At 45.1% G+C, this 21,718-nt stretch overlaps 1 protein-coding gene across 1 annotated transcript in view; it reads right to left on the bottom strand.

Moving 5' to 3' along the window:
- Nucleotides 1-20,408, bottom strand: part of NKAIN4 (sodium/potassium transporting ATPase interacting 4) — an 80,537-nt gene extending 60,129 nt beyond the window's left edge. The window contains exon 1 of the mRNA XM_075012215.1: nucleotides 20,177-20,408. Coding sequence (XP_074868316.1) covers nucleotides 20,177-20,230 — 54 coding nt within the window. The 5' untranslated portion in view covers nucleotides 20,231-20,408. The remainder of the gene's footprint in view (nucleotides 1-20,176) is intronic.
- Between the last annotated feature and the right edge of the window lie 1,310 nt (nucleotides 20,409-21,718).

Genomic DNA, 21,718 nt, shown 5'->3' with positions numbered 1-21,718 from the left:
ATAAGAGCAAGTGGCAAGTTCTTCATTCATTTTGGCTACTCATTCTTCTTATGATGAAGTTCCTGCTCTAACGTATTTGCAATGGAAAGATCCATTCTGCTCCCATACCTACAAATCAATTTTATAGGGTAGAGGGTGACATTTTAACTCAGTGTTAAATAGGATTGATGGGAGGGTGAGAATAAAAGGGAAAAAATATTCCTTGTTATAGGTGAAAATTTGCAACTCAGAGTTTCCATTGGATGTAGTCCAGCCTTCCAACTAGAGAAGCCGAGACACACAATAGTGCTATTATATGTAACTATTTGTTCAGTGTAGCTCAAGCATTGTTTATCCTGTGAACATAATTTATCTCTTCTACACCACTACCCAATTTATTTGGATTCCAGTGGCCTCTACAACAGCTGTCTAGTTTTTTATTTGTGTGTGTGTGTATATATATGTGTATACTAGACAACTGTTGTAGAGGCCACTGGAATCCAAATAAATTGGGTAGTGGTGTATAAATTGGGTGGTGCTGCTATATATATATACACACACACAGTATTTTATATATTTTATATATCTATATCTATATACCATCTGTGTAGATGGGGGCCTTTCGAGAGACCCCCCTGGACTTCGAAAACCCCTACTTCCTATTTGGGTTTAGGACGAAGGGGCTTTCGAAGTCCAGGGGATCTTTTGAAAGGCTCCCGTCTACATGGTCGGCATGCGATTTGAAAGCAGAGATTTGAAAGCAGTTATGCTAATGAGGCGCTGTATAATCATGGCAGTGCCTCATTAGTATCTTCCCAACTTGCTCCTTACCATGCCCCTTCTGATAGGAAGGGGCTAGTGTAGCTGTAGCCTGATTGAGGAATAGTGCCTATTTCAAAATACGTATTTCAAAACAGGGGCTATGCAGACAGGGAATAGGGCTATTTAAAACAAGGCATAGTGCGTCCCATGGCACTGTTTCAAAATAGGCTCAACTGTGTGTAGACACACTATTTCAGAATAAGGTTTGCTTATTCCTGGGCTTCCCTGTAATATAGAAGCATTCTTCTGGAAAATCTTATTTTGGAATAACTCCAGAATAAGCTATTCCAGAATAATTTTGCTATGTAGACATCCTCTCTGGCTACATTTACACTAGAAGCTCTTGTCTACAGAAGTTACTGTTGGAAGAGATGGTCTGACAAAAACTTCTGTCAACATATCACATCTACACATAAAAGCAGATTGATCTTTTGATCCAATCTGTCAACAAAAAGGCCCCTGGAGTATCTACACAGCTTTGTTGTCGACAATTTCTGTCAATTAGGTGCATTATGTGTGTAGATGCTCTGTAAGTTTTGCTGTCAAAACCCCAGTGTAGATGTAGCCTCTGTGTGTTAGAAACCCGTTGCTTTCAGAATGACAATCTGCAAAAAAAGTATTTGCTAACAGAGCAGCAGCAATTAGTGACCAAACTGTGGACTGGGGAGTGAACTGCAGAAAACGGGCCTATAGTTTTGTAGCATCTCAATTCACAGCTCCTGCAAAGATGGGCTAGTGATTGCCAGGACGACAGGGCGGAAATTTCCACCCCTTTGTATGCAAAGAGGTGACTTCAGCACAGATAGCACTGATTAGACTTTTATGAAGCAACAGAACATCTGCTCCATCCAACAAACAGAATTCCACTTGCAGGAGTGAAGCCTGAGAAGAGTACACAGGGAAAGAGAGTTATGGGGAAACACAGTTATCAGTGCATTCAGGCTATGTCCACACAAATTATTGTAACATGCATCTATAAAACCATCACAACATTACTGTCTGATCTAGCCAGGGACGTATTACTGAAGTATCTACAGGCTCCAGCCATAGTTCAGGACTCCCCTGTGCTAAGTGCTGTACAAATACAGCAAAACAGATGGTCCCTGCCCCAAAATGTTTACAATTGTCTGTATTTGTACAGAATATGATCTGCTAAACCCTGCCGTCAAACTTGCCACATGAAACAGAAATTCAAGAGATGTGACATGCCCTGTTTGGGAGCTGCTGAAATTCGATATTTGTTCCTGGCTCAAATCCTGAAGGTTAATTAAAAGAAAACATAAAGTAAAGCTATGCCTGGGAAATTGACTGTTGGCAGCAATAATGGGAGGCCACCTAGAGTAAAGGGTAAATGGTATTAACCTTTGGAAACCTGACAGAAGAGAAACAGAGAGAGAAAGTCAAATGCAGCCTTGGCAAGAGTGGTCAGAACTGGCCTGGGCTCCAGTAGTAACTGCACCTTTTTTTCCCTGGATGAATTAGGGCTCTGTTGTTCCCAAAATCAAGAAACATCCAAATGTATTGTGTTCACTGAGCACAATAGCTGATGGTGTAAGGAAACGGGGCTTCACTTGAGTTTGATCAGTGCAGGCCAGTGGTGCAGGAACAATTGGTATAGTGGAGTTGCTGAGAGATACTGAACTGAACAGTAAGCCCTGCCTAGGATGGAAACCACTTCATGCCAGAGGCTGCAGCGGTACCCGCTGCCCCGTAGTTCCACCACCTATGCGGCAGACTGAAGTCGAAGGGAGGTCCACTGAAGTGATTCTGAGCATCTGCCAGTCTCATTTATGTCAACACAATGGGCATTTCAGAAGACACCCTGTGTATACCACCTAGGCACATTCACTGAATGGGAACATATTTTGCCACACAGCTGGACAGCTCTGCCCACCCAGCTCTGCCAGCCACTCTAGTGTCATCCAGTCTTCCTGCAGAGGAAAACGAAACTACCCTGGTCTGCAGCTTAGAGAATACACCACCAGATGTTCAGCACTCCTTTCAGTCATCCTTTCATGCTGCCCACTGGAGAGAAGGGGGCATTTTAATAAATGGCTAGCTGGGGTCTTGTGTTCTAATTGACCAAACTGTATGATTTGTTAGCATCAGCTGAGTAGCAAGCAAGTGTCTAAAAGGACAGCGTGGGCAGGCCACTGCTCACTGCGCACACAGCAAGTCAGATACTCGCTTCCTTTAAACATGTTTCCTCCTTAACAAAGAGGAATGAAGTGGGAACAAGGGAGAGATGGAACAGGAAATTCCTTAATTAATTGCCCTCTGTCTGTTTTAAGCCCCACAATCCTGTTACCTGCATGTCCAGTCCTCAGTTTTCACTTTCCACTGCATGCATAAAGGCAGGTTGAGTCAGATGCCAGACTATTCATGAAAAACTTTTCTCCTGCCCCTTGAAGCTGAGCAGCTTCCACTGTCTCCATGCGAGGGCCTTTGTCGTCATGATCTTTCTCTTTGGGGATGCAGCATTATCTCCCAAGCAGGGGTCATATGAAACATTTCTTGAAAGGAAATGTCCCTTGCTGAGTGTGTCTGCTGTACACCCACGAATAGCAACATATCTGTGTAAGTAGCAAGATTCCTTTTTACTAAGTATGTTTTGCTCTTGACGGGACTCTCCTCAGGAAGGCTGAATTCTTACATCATTTATCTCTATGGACAGGGTTCGACTGGCAAACAGAACTGGCAATGAAGTACGGAGCCTTTCGCCTCAATGGCACCAGCTCTGACCTGGCCTTCTGCAGGTGGTGAGTGACATCCCAAAGTCACTACTATTAGACAGGTGACTTGTGAAAGCCAGAGCAGAAGGGCTGCTGTTTGGAACTGTGATGTGAGAGGTGTCCATATCACAGAGAAACACAGGTAAAACTGACAGCACTGTTGGCAATCTTGGTTTTATTTCACCTGGAACTGGACCTTTTGAATGCCCCAGAAGTAACAAAATACAGCCCTTTCCTTGTTCCTCATGCCCTCTATTTGGAACTCCTGGGGAAACACGCTGTGTAAAGTGGGCTGGCAGGTGAATCCCCAGCAGCCTTCAGGAAACCTCTGGTGAAGATCCAAAGGCATGCTTCAGGAGGAGTGCGAAGAAGATCCCAAACAATGTCGGAGCAAGCACGCATCCTTGTTTGACGCCGCTCCTGATTCAGAAAGCATCTGATAATGCGCCGTCATATTGGATGGTTCCTCTCATGTTTTCGTGGAACGTCTGGATCATCTTGAGTAACCGTGTAGGACAGCCTATCTTGTGGAGCAGTTTGAACAGGGCATCTTACTGCACACAAGATCTGATGGGAAACTGTTTAACCTTGCAAGGCTGAAAGCTAAGACTAAGGTGCAAGAAGTCCTCATCAGAGACATGCTGTTCGCAGACGATGCTGCTGTAGTGTCTCACACAGAAGACCAGCTTCAAAAACTGCTGGATCGGTTCTCCAAAGCGTGCACGGACTTTGGGCTTACTATCAGCCTAAAGAAGACGAATGTATTCGGTCAGGATGTTGCTGAATCCCCATCAATCAGCATTGACAACTATACGTTAGAGGTTGTCCACGAGTTCGTTTACCTCGGGTCCACCATCACTGACACCCTGTCGTTGAACACTTAGCTAAATAGGAGGATCGGAAAAGTGGCCACAACTCTGTCCAGACTCAGCAAAAGAGTGTGGAATAACAACAAGCTGTACACTCACACCAAAATGCAAGTCTACAGAGCCTGCATCCTCAGCACCCTCCTTTATGGCAGCGAGACTTGGACCCTGTATGCCCGCCAGCAAAAGAGGCTGAACGTCTTCCACTTGCGCTGCCTCAGGCGCATCCTTGGAATATCATGGAAGGACAGAGTTACCAACACTGCCGTCCTCGAGCAAGCTGGAATCCCAACCATGCACACCCTCCTCAGGCAGCGTCGACTCCACTGGCTTGGCCATGTCCACAGGATGAACGATGGAAGGATTCCAAAAGACATCCTGTATGGTGAGCTAGCCTCTGGCAAAAGACCTCCCGGATGCCCCCAGCTGCGTTACAAAGATGTCTGCAAGAGAGACCTCAGAGAGGTAGACATCGAGCTGGACAACTGGGAAGAACTAGCAGACGACCGCAGCAGATGGAGGCAGGGGTTACACAAGTGCCTTCAGAAGGGCGAGTTGAAGATCAGACAGCTAGCAGAGGAGAAGCGAGCGCACAGAAAGCACAATAAGGACTTGCCAGACACCCACTACATCTGCAAGAGATGCAGCAAGGACTGTCACTCTCGTGTGGGTCTTTATAGTCACAATAGACGCTGTAAATGAAGTCCTCAATTGAAACTTTAAAGGGCGCGATCCATAGTCTATGCAGACTGAAGGATGCCTACTACTACTACTACTTCAGGAAACCTCCAAATTTTTTTTAGAATCACAGAGTCCTAGGGCTGGAAGAGACCTCAGAAGTTCATTGAGTCCCGTTCCCTGCCCAAAACAGGCCAGCCCTAACTAAACCACCCCAGCCAGGGCTTTGTCAAGCTGGGACTTAAAAACCTCCAGGGATGGAGATTCCACAGCCTCTCTAGGTAACATGTTCCAGTGCTTCACCACCCTCCGGGTGAAATAGTTTTTCTTAATATCCAACTAGACCTCCCTGTGATGTAGTGTGGGGGTGGGGTGGGGGGGAAATGCGTGTGTGACAGGCTGAGTAGCTCACACAGGCTGCAGATAACTCTTTGCTGGCTGTAACCTAAGCTGTTGGGTAACACCTCTTTTCCCCAACAAAGTGCAGGGAGGAGCCCAGCTGTTTTTGAATGAGAGGCGAACAGTTTGTGTATCCAGAGTTGGAAGACAGGTAGCCTGGCCTAGAGGAGAGGAACAAAAGGTGAGGAACCAAGGCCCTGGCTTGGGGGACTCCCCCTCAGGCTTTCCCTCCCCTAGATGGATTAGAATGACTGTTTCAGGCTGCTGTAATGACACCTCTGTACTATGCTGTGTCTCTGTTGACCAATAAACTTCCTGTTCTAACTCCTGAGTGAGAGTCGCTTCTGGCCACAGATGGGGTGCAGTGCTTGAGGACCCCTGAACCCCATTACACTCCCCCACTGTAATTTGAGACCATCGCTCCTTGTTCTGACATCCATCACTACAGAGACCAGCCTCTGTCCACCTTTTCTGGATGCCCGCTTTCAGGAAGCTGAACCCCTCATTCTTCTCTTCTGCAAATGAAATAAGCCCCAATCCCTCAGCGTCTCCTTGTAGGTCTTGTGCTCCAGCCCCCTAATCATTTTGGGTGCCCTCCTCTGACCCGTCTCCAATACATCCACATCCTTTCTATACTGGGGGTCCCAGAACTGCATGCAATACTCCAGATGTGGCCACACCAGTGCCAAACAGTAACTTCTTTGCTTTATTTCAGCAGCAAAAAGGGCAGTAGATTGGGTCTGAGGATCTGTCCTGTGGAGCACAATCACACCCGAAAGTTGGGTGTTTGTATACACAAATCCTGTTGCATGTTTGAGTGTGGCCACTCCCTGAAGAAATCAACCACACAGGTGTGCTCCAAATTTTTCAGAAAATCTGGCCCTGCAGGGGGAGCATATCCTCTCCCCATTAGCACAAAAAGTACAATGGCTTTTCAGCTTTCAAGGAATTCCAAGTATCTGGGGGACAGAATGTATTCTTTGAGGTGGAAAAACAATGAGGGAGAAAGCAAAAAACTTTGTTAGTCGAACTTCTGCTCTGAGAAAGATCTGAGAACTGCTGGTGCATCTTCCTGTTGAGTCGGATGGTCACTAAAAGGTGGCAAAGGAAGCGGGCACAACAGTGCCAATTTTTTGCCTTCTGTAAGCAGGTGATAGAAGCAAGCCGGTGCCTTGATTCCCACATTATATTTTCATTAAGCTGTGGCAGATGGCATTTGAGACCACAGCTTACATCATAATTTCAGAGGGAAGGTGGCAGTGAAATTGATGCATAACTTACTCAATTTGGATTCAACCAAACAACATGTGGGAGAAGGGGAAGTGACAGACAAGAGGGATCAATAAAAGCTGGTGTCTTTATTTCTGCACTGAGCACTCATCACATAATGAAAAGCTGGGGCACCCGTTTCTCTGCTAACCAACATACTTATGTCTATCATCCTGACACCAAACCAGCCGCATTGACAGCAAGCCACGGACACAAGAAAAACGGCAATTATACCCTTTTATAAATAAGGCCAAAAGTACTGCTTTGCAAATATAGCTTGAGCCAGATCCATAGCTTGTGTAAAGCAGATAAAGAAGTCAGTGGAGATATGTTGATTTATACCAACTAAGGACATGATACTTTGTTATTAGAGTTACCCCATAAAGAGGCAAAATAAAATAAGTAAAACACAAGCGTGCAACTGATATCAAGCTTCTGTTCTCTATCTGTTTACACAGACATTTCGGGTCATGCGCTCATCACAGTTGTACCAGTGAAAATCCAGGAACACAGTACTTACTGCCTATTATTACGATTTTTTTGTGTGTTTAAAAATATCGGCTGTTTTTTGGAAAGGCCCAATTCTGGGAGTCATATTCTCAGCAGAGAATCTCAGCTTTTTTGTTTCTGGGCTTTTCTTTCTTTGTTTTAGGGTGAGATTCTAACCCTCATGGCTGCAAAGAAAAGCTTGAAAATTTGCTCAAGAACCAGATGGCTCAACATGCCCAACTGCAAATTCATTATTTTTTTAAATCTCATGATTTTAAAGCCAATTCCATGATTTTGGGGACCGGATTCATTATTTTGGAATGCTGCAGACTAAAGATACTTCACAATTTGATTTCGATTTCATTTTATTTGTTTTAGATTTAAATAATAAAAAACATCCAAAAAGCATTTAATACTCCTTTATCAATAACAGACTACCTGAGCCAGCCAATAAACCCCTTCTTTTCTGCACCCCAGGAAAACATCCTCAATCTTCCTGAAAAACCACATCAGAGTAAAGATTCGCAGAGTGCCCAAAAGTTCAGCAATAGGGCTGGTTAGAAAAAAAAGAAAAGGAGAGGGATGTTCCTCATGGAAAATTTTGACACACAGCAAAACAATTTTCCTTTTTGTCAAAAATTGCAGTGGAGTTTTTTAAACTTTTCATTTAAAAAAGGAAACTGAAAATACTGTAGGTTTTAGTACCCACAGTAATTGTGGACAAGCAATCATGAAAACTGACAAAACTTTGGGTTTCTTTTTTTGCCAGAAATGTTGCTTGGGTTTTGCATAGAAAAAAATCCATATTTTTTGAGGAAAATAGGCCTTTTTATGCGTAGGGGGACCATATTTCTTAAAGGAAAAACAAGACATCTGGGGCTTGCTCAAGCCACACACAACCACCACCAGAGCCATGCCCCATCCACGACTTGGGTGGAGCATCTGAGCCCTGTGCTGGGACTCAGCGCCACCTCGACATCCCAAGCTCACATCTGAGCTCACTGCTAGGACTGAACTCCGTGCCACCTGGGGTGGGAGCTGACCCCTGAGTCCATTCCCTGGCACTTCACAGCACTGTCCACCTCCAAAGTTCCTGGGTGCCCCCCTCACGAGAGAAAACAGAATAAATGCCAGTTTTTGTCAAAATGTTGGGATGTCCAGGGCAGGGCTTACAAAGAGGCTGTCCTTGTCAAAAGGGAGCACAGAGTCACTTTATTTGTTCGGAAATTTTCATTTGATCGAAAACCTAGCATTCTATCAAAAGCAATTTAGAAAATTTTCAGCCAGCACCAGTCATTGTGTTCAAGCTATCTTGGACAATGCAGCAAGCCGCGGGAGTGGGGGTGGGGAGTTCCAAAGTCTGAGGCCCTGCCACCAGCCTCTCTTTTATAAGAAGGCAGAATGAATTCCATTGATCACAACTGCAGTGGTAAATCAGTGGCAAAAAAGCCATTTAGGATTCGATAGGTCATGAACAACACCTGAAACTCGCCTTAAGGCAGTGGAATTACTCCACATTTTCACCCTGGTATAACAGAAATGAGAATCAGATTTTTTGCTCTCTAGTTTTATCTTTCCAAAATTTCCTGTTTGGCAGTTGTCACTGGCAGGTTCTTGGAAATGCTGCTTTTTACATCCCTGTGAAAACACACTTTAGCTACATCTACACTTCCCTGGAAAACTGACCCATGCAGAGTCGATCTTCCGGGGCTCAGTTTTGGGCATCTAGTAAGGATGTGCACAATCGACCTCTCAGGGGTCGCAGTCAACCTCTGTACTTCTCGTCAGAGATGAGGAGTAAGGTAGAAACTCTCCCATCAACCTCCCCCAGTAGAGATGGCTAAATTAGCTGAGTGTAGAGACATTGGTTCTAGCTATGCAATTGTTGACCTAGAATTGTGTATCTGTAGTTGACTTACTTTACCTGGTGTAGATATAGCCTGAGTCTCTTGATATAACACACTAGAACACCCTCCATTCTGCTTGTGAAATGTCATTGGACTACACAAGATGTGTTCTTGAACTGAATGCCCCACCTCCATATGAGTCGGCACCCAGACACAGCAAAGAGGAAAGGGGTTCAACTCTTGGATAGCAACAGACTCTGGTCCTTTCATACAGAAAATAAAGTAAGCCACAAAGCAGAGAGTAGATCTGTAGACATGAGCTCCTCCTCAAGCTGATCTGATACACTTCAGGGATGGAGGGATGGGAAAGAGAATGAAGAATAAAGGGGCAGCTAAACTCCTCAAAGAAAGCTTCTACAGTTCTGGACTGACATAATAATATTTGTCCAATGCAGCTAGAAAAGCTCCTCATCTTTGTTATTTGGACTCACTTAGCTTTTCCTTACACAACACAGTAAGCAGAAATAGAGGACAAAAGAGAACGATCCCATTATTTTTCTCTCCAGGATCACCTTGTGCTGTTGTATTCATGTGTCACCTGCTCATATAGCGGTTAAACAAGCTCAACACTTATAAAGACCGTGCAGTATATGGGGCAGCAGGGCAGAACCTGGGAAAGAGGTCACAGGGTAAAATGGTGAGGAGCAAGGCACATTCAGCCAAGACGAGCTACAGCCTCTGAACCACCAACTAGGCCTTGTCATTTATTTTCTCTCTGCCTCTGTCTTTGTCTGTGTGTCTGTCTGTCCCCTCTCTCTCTGACATAGTATATAAATAAAAGCCATCAGCAGGGCTGGACTCAGAGGCAAAATCCATGAGCTTTGTGCACTGGAGTCAGAGGGGCCCATTTGAAGAAACTAAGTGAGAAGCAGAAAAGCAGGCTGTGGCCAGGCAAAGGCTATGACTGTTGCCAGCCAGACACTTGAGATGGACTGGATGGTAGCAGCAGGGCTTCAGAAATGGGAGGAAAAATTAGATCCACTAAGGAAAAGTCAGCCTGAAAGTCCTCAAAGTTTTGGGTAAATCCAAGTCCCAAGTGACTGTAATTCCGTTATATGCCAAAACTCAGGTGAGGTCCTCCTATCTGTTACTCACAACTGACCCAGTTTTGCAGCCTGAAGGCTAAGTATTAAACTACTCATGGGGATTATCGTTTTGAGTTCATTGAGGTTATCTGTTTGAGTAAGGACTATTCAATGTGAGTAAGGGCTTGCAGAAACAAGCCCAGTGCAAAAACGGCAAGTTCCAGTTTTGTCAGCAGAGATATACTGGCTCAAGTGTATGGAGAAAATGCAGAGATGAAAGGTAAAGCACAGGAGTGACATGAACAGAAAAACCTAAACAAGGGGCTGCTAAAAATTCAGGGAGTACAGTGATATAGTAACATGCCCATGAAAATAACAAGAAGTCCTGTGGCACCTAGTAGACTAACAGATTTTTTGGACTATAAGCTTTCGTGGCTTAAGACCTGCTTCGTCACATGCATCTAAAAAGTGGGTCTTTACCCAGGAAAGCTGACACTCCAAAATATCTGTTAGTCAATAAGAGCTGCGTCTACACGTGCACGCTACTTCGAAGTAGCGGCACCAACTTCGAAATAGCGCCCGTCGCGTCTACACACGTCGGGCGCTATTTCGAAGTTAACTTCGACATTAGGCGGCGAGACGTCGAAGTCGCTAACCTCATGAGGAGATAGGAATAGCGCCCTACTTTGACGTTCAACGTCGAAGTAGGGACCGTGTAGACGATCCGCGTCCCGCAACGTCGAAATTGCTGGGTCCTCCATGGCGGCCATCAGCTGGGGGGTTGAGAGATGCTCTCTCTCCAGCCCCTGCGGGGCTCTATGGTCACCGTGGGCAGCAGCCCTTAGCCCAGGGCTTCTGGCTGCTTCTGCGGCAGCTGGGGATCTATGCTGCAGGCACAGGGTCTGCAACCAGTTGTCAGCTCTGCGTATCTTGTGTTGTTTAGTGCAACTGTGTCTGGGAGGGGCCCTTTAAGGGAGCGGCTGGCTGTTGAGTCCGCCCTGTGACCCTGTCTGCAGCTGTGCCTGGCATCCCTATTTCGATGTGTGCTACTTTGACGTGTAGACGTTCCCTCGCTGCGCCTATTTCGATGTTGGGCTGAGCAACGTCGAAGTTGAACATCGACGTTGCCGGCCCTGGAGGACGTGTAGACGTTATTAATCGAAATAGACTATTTCGATGTCGCAACATCAAAATAAGCTATTTCGATGTTGGCTGCACGTGTAGACGTAGCCAAGGTGACACAAGACTTCATGTTGTTTTCGCTGATTCAGACTAACAAGGCTACTTCTCTGATACTTGTACCCAGGAAGTTGCATTTTCAGAGATCTCATCTCAGCAGCAAAGTAAAATTTCAGGCAATCATAGAAGATACCTACAGGGAAAGCAGCAGGAAAGAGAACTTGTTTTGAGTTTGAAGAGTATACTTTTATGTGTGGCCAGCTCTGGCAATTTTTTTTTCACTCACTATAAGGCTAATGATACTCTATACCTCAGTGGGTTTGATCACTTGATATATATATTCCCAGATAAAGTCTTTGATTTAGTTATAAATCTGTCACCACTGGTTGGTTATGTGGGATGAATTTAGTTAGAAAAATAACGGTCCAATCCAATTATACACACATCTCTTCCATCAGCACAGTAACAGAAATCAGAAAGGAAATTTTGCTGTATATTATTTGTGATTCTGATCCATTTAAAATGTACAAGAATATCCTATCACAAAAGAACCAGACCATGCCTGTGTGAAAGCACTTTAAGAAAAAAAGGTTGAAAGGTGGAGGGAATTGTTTTTATTTTGAACCTTCTTCGATTTTATTTCGGGTCTGAAACCTTGGAATGGGTTGGTTTAGAAAACACAGATGCATAGGATGCCTGGGTGTCACTGGTAATCTATTGCCACAATGGGAAGTATGAATTTGGATTGTCTGGGCAATGTGAACTTCGGGTGCAGCACCTCTGAATGACCAGATACTGCATGTCGTTGGGCAAGTACCCACTAGTGGAAAAGCAGGTATAAGGCAGGCTGGAGGGAGCATGCACAGCTCCCCCAGCCAATGAGTTAAAAGGAAAGGGGGAGCCTATCAGAGGGCAGCTTGCTGGAGCTTATAAGGAGCTGCTGTAGCACAGCTGTGTCAGTTGGGTCCTAGCCAGGGAAGGGGTAGGACCTGCTCCCACTTACAGAAAGCACCTCAACAAGAGCGATACTTGGCAGTCTTAGGGGGCTAGGGAGAAGCTCTATCCTGATGCCTGCCATTACTGCTGGGCCCGAAAAAGAGGCCAAGAAGATGCAAGGGGGCCACAGGGGAAGTGGCCCAAGGAGCAAGGCAGTGAGAGGAAGAGAAGAGGGGGGCAAAACAAGGCTGCCACCAGAGGGTCCCTGGGCCAGGACTCAGAGTAGTAGGAAGGCCTGAGTCCTTTCCCTTCCCACTGGTACCAAACCTAGCCATGCCCAAGTGGCCCTAATAAACTGTAACCTGTCCCTGATGTGAGGGGCTAGACCAAGGCTGCAGTGGGTCACTATGGTGGGTGCCCTGGGATGAACCAGGACTGCTGAATCCCCCAGAAGGGGACAAGGGATTACTAGAGCAGGCACTGCTGGAGGGCAGTGTCCTGAAAAGGACGTCATGACCTCGGTCCAGAGCTGACTGTGTGAAGCGAAAGGCGGTGGACAATGTACCATTCAGAAATAGGCACCCTGCTGAGAAAAACCAGCTAATTCCCAGGCCAGCCAGCAGGAGGCGCTGTGGTAGTCAGCTGACCCTGTCACTCTGCAGAAGAAAACTTCCCAGCTTTCCAGTGGGATTCCCTCTCCGAATCATTGCTGACTAGAGCTGCTTGGAGACCTGTTTTTCTCCACAGAAAAAAAATGGACTTTTCATCAAAAAACAGAACAAAACAGGACCATTTTTAACCAAAGTATTTTTGGGATTCTGATGAAAATTCAAAATTATCTATGGAAAGTGGACACTTCTCACAGCAAAATTCATTGAGTCAAAGCCTCAATTTTCCACCAAAGACCAGTTTCAGTGGAAATTTTTAAACCAAATCGATTATTGCCACAGCTTAAACTTTACTTTGCCTAGCACTCCCACTCAGCTCCTGTTTAATACGGCTATTACATGTGCATAATTTGTGGCAGTGCTTCAGGACCACAGAGGGGGACCAGGCTCCCACTGCGCTAGGTGCTGTACAAACACAAAAGAAGACAGCCCCTGGTTTGAAGGATTTACAATCTCAGCATGAGAGACAATGGGCGAAGGGGATAAAAAGACGGGGGAGCACAAGGTAACAAGGAGATGATTCTGATCACTGTGATAAGCACTGGGCACACTGCTGATTTGTGCATCTGCTTTTGTTTTAATGACTCAGGGTTCAAATATGCCAGTTAGACACAGCACAGTATTAGCAGTTGTGTGAAATCATCCCTCCTAGTCCTACACATCTATGGCTCTTTGACAGCACCCTGGAGAATCTCAGGGAGTGTACAGTACCTCTTTGGGGATGTACCTAACTCTCCCTAAAGGGCCGACTGCTTCATGGACCAGTGCAAGGTAGGGATGGGGAAGGTGAGAATGTTACTGTCTCTCTGTTCCTCATAATTTTGGCATGCTGGCCACCCCCAGGAGAATAACAAGGGAGCAGTCCATGAACTTCCAAAAATTCGCGATAGAGACTTCTGCTTGGCTCTTGGCCAGTCTGTGCAAGGTGAAGTGGAAGGCTGCTTATACCCTTCGCCCAATCACTGCTCATGTAAAAGCCAGACATGAACTCATGGCTAGAGGCAATCACTCCTGAGGTCTGCTGGCCATGCTGGCCAGAAAGAAAATGAAGTCAAATTCCCAGGCTTCGTGTTACCTATTTTCTGCACACCTGGGGAGCAGTGGAGGTAAAAGCATCCAGAATTGACACACTTGGGGCATTATGGGATAACTCTGGAGGCCAATACAAGTTATTTAAAATAATGCTGTTTCCACAGTAGCATTAATTCAACCTTTAAAAATTGAACTTGGCGTTATGCCGCCTGAGAAGGGTGGGCAAGAACATTGACTTTAGTTCCCCTTAAAACTGACCTAATGGTATTTTCAGAGAAGACAATTACATTATAAAATCAAGCTAAGTGCCTTAAGATTGATTTTATGCTCTAGTGTAGACATGGCCACAGAGTCTAATCTTTTATTTGACTGCTACCCATCCAGTGCACACAGTTTAGGACATCAGGGAGATAATTCCTGCCCCAAGGGACCTCTGAATGACAGCTAATGGGCTGGGGTGAACTTCCCCAAAGTTTTGGGCTGATTGATGCAGCTCAATACATAAGGACAGGAGCCTATAGCTGGCTGCAAAGTTGGAATCCGTATGAGAAGCTAAATTTTGTCTATGTTGAAGACTGAGGGTGGGTGGATCTAAAATCAGCAGTCAGGTCTGTTGCTGCCTTTAATGTAGGAAATGGAGTGGGAAGCTTATAAGTTATATAAACTTAAAATGTTTTGTATGTTCATTCATTTTTCCTTATATTCTGTTCTGATTTACACCCTGTACCATCCCAAAATCCCTTTTTAAAAGTTTTCTCGTGTTTGAATTTATCAACTTTCTGCTGGATCAAGCTGGTATGGCCATGCTGGTTGTTAGACAAGGCTAGTAGAGAAGAGGCTTATACTGGTTTTAAATAGTTTCCACACTTGATCACCCACTTCTGTAAGAGATTAAAAAGCGATTGTCAGGAAAAGGGAGGGAGTCAGAAAGAAGAAATAAATACACGGATATAGTTTCTTTTGGTTTGTTTCTGTGTGTAGAAATTCTGTGGGTTCCACTCTTGCTCTTAATGAGAAATGTTTGTCATTTTTTCCATGATGAGCCTTTGCAAAGAAGGAGTTCTAAACGTACCGGTAAAATTGTCTCCAGGCTTATGCTTGGCATCCATACACCCTACCCATGGACTGAATTTAAACAATTACTTGATTTGTTGGATAGATTATGGGGACGCAGTGAATTTTTCCATGCCTGGTCTGGCTGAAATAAATTCAGATGGCGCCTTCAGCACACAATTACTTATTACTCTAAGAAATATACTCTGGTGAACCATCTGGCTACTGACAGGGAGGAAGGACTAGATCACCAGCTATTTACATTTTTTCCTGTCTGGAATCTAGCAGTAACTGTCCATGGTTTCTTACGGGGACCCGCCAATCCCACAATCCTTTGAGGGCCCTGATGGATGTGCCCTAGTGATGTACTCTGCAGTATTCCTAGGTTGTGAAATCCTGCACTCGCAATCGGTTCTAATATTAATATCTATACTGCACATTGCTCTAATACACTTCCTGGATATCGTTCCCTCACTAGGCAAAAATACAGCATGCTTGTGTTTCACAGAAGATTTCCCTAATATTTGTGTTTCGAGAAAGATTCATGGGAGTTCAGGGGATGGGAGGTGTATATCACATTAGTGTCTGAGTTAGAGCAATGTATCCGATGAAGCGGGTGTTTGCCCATGAAAGCTCATGCTTCAAAATATCTGTTAGTCGATAAAGGGGCCACAGGACTTCTTGTTGTTCTCGAAGATACAGACTAACATAGCTATCTCTCGGATATTTGTCTCTCAAACTAGTTATGTGTCTTGACCTTCCAATCTTAATTCACACTACTGGGCCCTTACAGTGTGAATTAAAAGAACAATTTGCCAGTCCTAGAACCCAATGCTTCTTTACAAGCACAATGATGGCAGCTAAAGTTACAGCCTTGTTATTTTCTGCTAGCAGGTCCAGGGCAGGTGCCATGGGAATAACTATGCTGCTCCTTCAGGACAGAAACAGTCCTGTATTACTAGCTAGCCATCAGCCTGCTGAATGTGGGTTCCCCTTTAGGAAGGCAGGGAGCAGGCTGCATGTTAGCTGAGCACACTTCATACAAGACTCTTTTATGCATTGTGGCCCTGATTTAGCAACACACCTAAGCATGTGCTTCACATTAAACTTGTGCTTAAGTTGCAGTGAAAGCCCTGCTGGGTCCTGCTGGCCCACAGTGCTACCTTTTCCTGTTGCATGCATGGGGCTGGCAGAGGGGAAGAGTGCCAAAAGTTCCCCTTTGTTCATTATGCTCCTCAGCATAGAACCGTAGGGGAGCAAACCCTTACTTTGCAAATGTTCAGGTGGATAACAGGTTATGACTAGAATTAGTCAAATTAATCATTACAAGAGTAGTCATTTTCTGATCAGTAAATCAGATGAGGCTCAATTCTAATTCTCTCCAAAATACCTAAAGAGGGGTTCCGAAGGGGATGGAGAGAGGCTGTTCTCAGTGGTGACAGACGACAGAACAAGGAGCAATGGTCTCCAGTTACAGTGAGGGAGGTCTCGGTTGGATATTAGGAAAAATTATTTCACTAGGAGGGTGATGAAACACTGGAATGGGTTGTCGAGGAAGGTGGTAGAATCTTCATTCTTATAAGTTTTTAAGGCCACGCTGGTCAAAGCCCTGGCTGGAATGATTTAGTTGGGATTGGTCCCACTGGCTACATCTACACGTGAAGCCAACATCGAAATAGGCTATTTCGATGAGTAACGTCTACACGTCCTCCAGGGCTGGCAACATCGATGTTCAACTTCGACGTTGCGCAGCCCCACATCGAAATAGGCGCTGCGAGGGAACATCTACATGCCAAAGTAGCACACATCGAAATAAGGATGTCAGGCACAGCTTCAGACAGGGTCACAGGGCGGACTCAACAGCAAGCCGCTCCCTTAAAGGGCCCCTCCCAGACACAGTTGCACTAAACAACACAAGATACACAGAGCCTACAACTGGTTGCAGACCCTGTGCCTGCAGCATGGATCCCCAGCTGCCGCAGCAGCAGCCAGAAGCCCTGGGCTAAGGGCTGCTGCCCATGGTGACCATAGAGCCCCGCAGGGGCTGGAGAGAGAGCATCTCTCAACCCCTCAGCTGATGGCCGCCATGGCGGACCCCGCTATTTCGAAGTTGCGGGACGCGCAACGACTACACGGTCCCTACTTCGACGTTGAACGTCGAAGTAGGGCGCTATTCCTATCCCCTCATGGGGTTAGCGACTTCAACGTCTCGCCGCCTAACGTCGAAGTTAACTTCGAAATAGCGCCCGGCGCGTGTAGCCGTGACAGGCGCTATTTCGAAGTTAGTGCCGCTACTTCGAAGTAGCGTGCACATGTAGACACGGCTACTGTGAGTGAGTGGTTGGACTAGATGACCTACCAAGATCTCTTCCATCCCTAATCTTCCATGTCTCTGTGACATTTATTATCTTGGTGTATATAATTTAGAGTGAACACAAAGAGTTTGCAGCCTGTGCAGTGCTGGTAACCTACTTAACATTCATGTGGTATAGTTAGTCACCTAATTCACATACTGTTGCTCCTGCTACCCCGTTGGATGACAAACATTTTTAAGCAGAACAACAAACAATAATGATTAATATATGCAGATTATTTTTCAGACATTTCTTTATGCTACAATTTGTGAACATTTCAGAATCTGTGAACACTTCCATGTACAGCTGGAAGTTATCCAGCTACTTGCACGCAACGAGTAGTAGGACCTCCACAAGCTATTGCAAATTGAGCTGTTGTTTTTCTTATCTTTATTATTTATAAAAGCTCCCAGTAAAGTCAGTTATTGCACTAGAGAAATATATAGGAGAGTATGCAGATTCCAAACAAAGTAGTAGAAACACCTTCAAATAATGTTTTAAGTATGAGAGGTGAAATTCTTACTCTACTGAGATCAGTGGCAAAATTCTCATTGACTTCAGCAGAACCAGGATTTCACCCCAGGATTTTTGTTGTGGGAAACACTAAGGGAAGTATATACAGAGTTCAAAGTAGCATGTGGAATAGAACACAGACATAAGAAGATCAAAGAAAGTTCACATCTTTATAATTTATTAATGATGATGGGCTGATGACTTCTGGTTTTTGTATTGATTGATTCCATTACCTACAGGGTCTCGTTCTATTGTAGCCCACTTAGCTATATTGCTATATAAATTATGTGACAATTTACACACAAGAAGAGTTGGATACATACCAGGGAAAAATCTCACAGCTTCCCCCAGTAAATTACTGGGAGTTTAGCCAACAGTTCATGGTCACACGCTCATCAGGGCAGAGTTTCAGGAATTCCCTCCCCATATTTTACATTTTTCATTTCTACCAATTTACCAAGGCAAGTACCCTGGGAAATCTCCAAGGCAGAGACATCCAACTTGCTTAAGAATGGGCAAAGCTGACTCTTTCTTCAAGGAGGAGGGTCCTAAACAAAAAAAAATGCTTGGAGTTCTTTGTTCCAGTATCCTGGATACCAGAAAACTCCCACACTTGTCAAAAATAAGAGCAGCACCAGCAGTTAACATTAAAATAAAAAAAAAAAAAAAACAGTCTGATGCACTGCTAAATTTAAGAGACAATTAGGTGTTCAACACTAATTTATTTGAAGGTAACACGGTTATAGTCTCTTTTCTCTGTTCAGTGTGAGTGAAAAATTAAGGGAAAAAACACATACACCAAAAGACTAAATATTCACCACCATCATTATCATTACCATACATAAAACATGTCTAGTAATGTGCTCCATGCAAACAACCAGCACCTCAGTCTTTATTTCATTTATCCACAAGTCAAATTTTGCATCTCTTGGTCATGCTAGTTACAATAAGTGGGCTAAGTTTATTCTCCACTACCAAATTTTTTAGAGCAATGATTTAGGTTTTAAAAGCTAGCCGCCTCTAATTTCCTCTAACTGAGAGCTCTTTCCTCCACAGAACTGTCCCTTCAGGAAAAACAAATTACTGCTACACAGTTTTAGCTAGAATACTCAGTGGCACTAATTTACTACAGAGCTTAAAATCAAGCAGCCCCTTTCCACAGCATGATCTACAGATTACGCTCCAACACAAAACTCGTTTAGAAAAAAATGTGCTTCAAAATTAAATAAAAGTAGGCCATTTCCTTTTTAAGGCAAGAGAAACCCTGGAGCCTATTAGCAATTGACAAGGGGACCCTCCAGATACAAGCTAGAAGCACAGACAATCATAAAACAACCAGACCTTTGTTTATCACAGTTCAGCAATGAAATGTATGCAGATGTAACAGCAAGCCAGGATGTCTGAAAACCACTATTTCAGACGCTAAAGGAGTTTGCTTCTGATGGTATATATGTAAATCTTGGCAGTAAGTAGTTTTAAATATGCATGAATACATGCAACGAACAGGGAAGAAATCCATGGTAATTTCATCTCTCTTTGCAGCCTTATATAGCGGTACAGTTGGCCTCTTTGATAATTTGATTATTTCAACGCTTTTGAACTTTTCGCTCTCAATGTTTAACGTCAGTTTTTTGTTTTTTTTTTGTTTTTGTTTTTCTTTCTAAGGCTACTGACCTCACAAGTTTAAGACTTTTTTTCTAAAGGCGCCCTCCTCCCCCATTTTAAACAAAACAGGGAAGCAACCCCAGACAGGCGAGCTATGGCAAATCAGGATTACAGCCGGACGCCCCCACCCCTCTCAAAATACAAACCGAAAGGCTGGAAGCTAAAGGGATCCCATTCTGGAGCACAACTCGTAACCCTGACAAACAATTAGTACGACTAAAATGCAGCCGCAGGGGACTTAAATGTCCATCCTGCCCACTCAGAAGCCTGGGACACAGTGATGCTTAACGATGCACTTGGAAGCGGAGTTAGATCCCGGGGAATCTTTTGTTCTGAGCCTGCCGGCTGCGCCCCACCCCCGCCAGGTCGCGCCTCCTCGGTCCCTCTCGAGGAGTTTGCGAAGCCGGCTTGAACCGGGCACAGACACGCACAACAGTCTCCGTCCTGGGATCGAGAGTCGGTGCCAACTCGTGTCGATTCGGCCGCCGGAGCGCGCGGGGCTAGAGATGGGTGTAAAAGTTTCCCGGGATCAGCCACCCGAGCGGGAGGGGAAGGGAGGGGGTTCCCCAGGAGCCCGGAGAATTGTCCCGGGGCAGAGCCGGCTACTCACCAGCTGTAAGGTGCAGAGGAAAATCAAGGTGCAGCGCCCGGTGCAGCATCCCATCGTCCCCCAGCGCAGCCGGCCCCTCCAGCCGCTGGAAGCCGCGAGCAGCCGACCGACACGTGGGGCTGATTCACTGGGGTCTGCCCGCTACCATCTCCGCGTTCAGCCGCCTGCAGCCGCATCCAGGGCCAGCCCCCCGCCGGGCTCTGGCAGCAGCCGGGCTGCGAGAACAGCTGCCTCTCACAGCCGTGAGATCGTGGTGCAAGTGAAAGAACCCCTCCAGGGAACCTCTTGCTGGGAGGGGAGAGGGCGGGAGTGTGGGGGCCACATCTTAAAACGGCAATGCCTGAGAGTAGCTCTGAGGCAGAATCTTTGCAGTCAGTGGGAGTTTGCAATCTGGCACCTGACACCCATGGGTTGGGGATCCGGCCCTACCAGTTACCACGGGGAGCTGCAAGAACCCCCACTCCACTTCTACTCCTCCCGGGGCACCCAGAGCCCATGCAGAAGCAGAGATATGCACACAGACTCACATAAGTGCATATGCTCCCACGTAAGCAGAGCTTTGGAAATGGAATGGCACAGGGCAATGAATTTCCTCAGCCAGCTTCCCCTCCTTTTGTCTTTGCAACTTCTGTAAGATCAGGTGGCAGCTTGCTCAAATGGAGTCTTTATTTTGCTGTTTCTTCCAGGAAACTCATTAATGAGGATATTTGTGAACCATAAAGAGAAAAAAGGGGATAACACAGCAAACTTCATTTTAAACTGTACCTACATATTAATGGATTTATTTTAGAATGTAGCTTTGGGCATAAATTCCATATGAATCATTAATAAATAGAAGTTAGATGTAGAAAGGACTTAATGGGCCATATCTTATCTTCCCCCAAGTTCTGCAATCAAAGTATATGCTTTGCTGCAATTTAAATATTCTCTCTCTCTATAAACATATCCAAATATCTTTACAGATGTCACAGATAACAATACCTAGTTCTTATATAGTATTTTTCATCAATAGATCACAAAACATTTTACAAAAGAGGTCAAGTATGCTTATCCCCATTTTACAGATGGTAAAATCAAGGTATAGAGCAATGACAGCTTGCCAAAGGTCATCCAGCAAGCTAATGGCCAATTTAGCAGTAGAATCCCCATTTCCCGAGTTCCTGAATGGCATGCTACTAGGCCAGACAGCAAGTGGAAGAGCAATTCCCCTGAGACAGGTGCAACAGTGCATATTGTATACGCCACAAAATAGCCAACCCCAAGCACAGGCACTGTGGGCAGGAGGGTCTCCATCCCTCATGCCAACATAGCCCAAGGAGTGGGTCAGATACACTCAGTATTCTATGACATGCTTCATGCTGCAAAACACTAACAGGAAAATAAAATAATAGAAATGAGAATGGGACAGACCCATTTGATCATAATGTAGTACCTCCACAGCTTCCATTAAGCTAAACATCAAAATTGATTGTGCTACCCTGAAGTCAAGAGGAGCTTTGGCATTGGCTTTGCTAGGAGCAGGGATGCCACTCTGGCATCATG

Source organism: Carettochelys insculpta, chromosome 17 (assembly GCF_033958435.1).
Source record: "Carettochelys insculpta isolate YL-2023 chromosome 17, ASM3395843v1, whole genome shotgun sequence".
NCBI classification, from domain to species: Eukaryota; Metazoa; Chordata; order Testudines; family Carettochelyidae; genus Carettochelys; species Carettochelys insculpta.
This window is presented reverse-complemented; position numbering and strand designations above follow the sequence as displayed.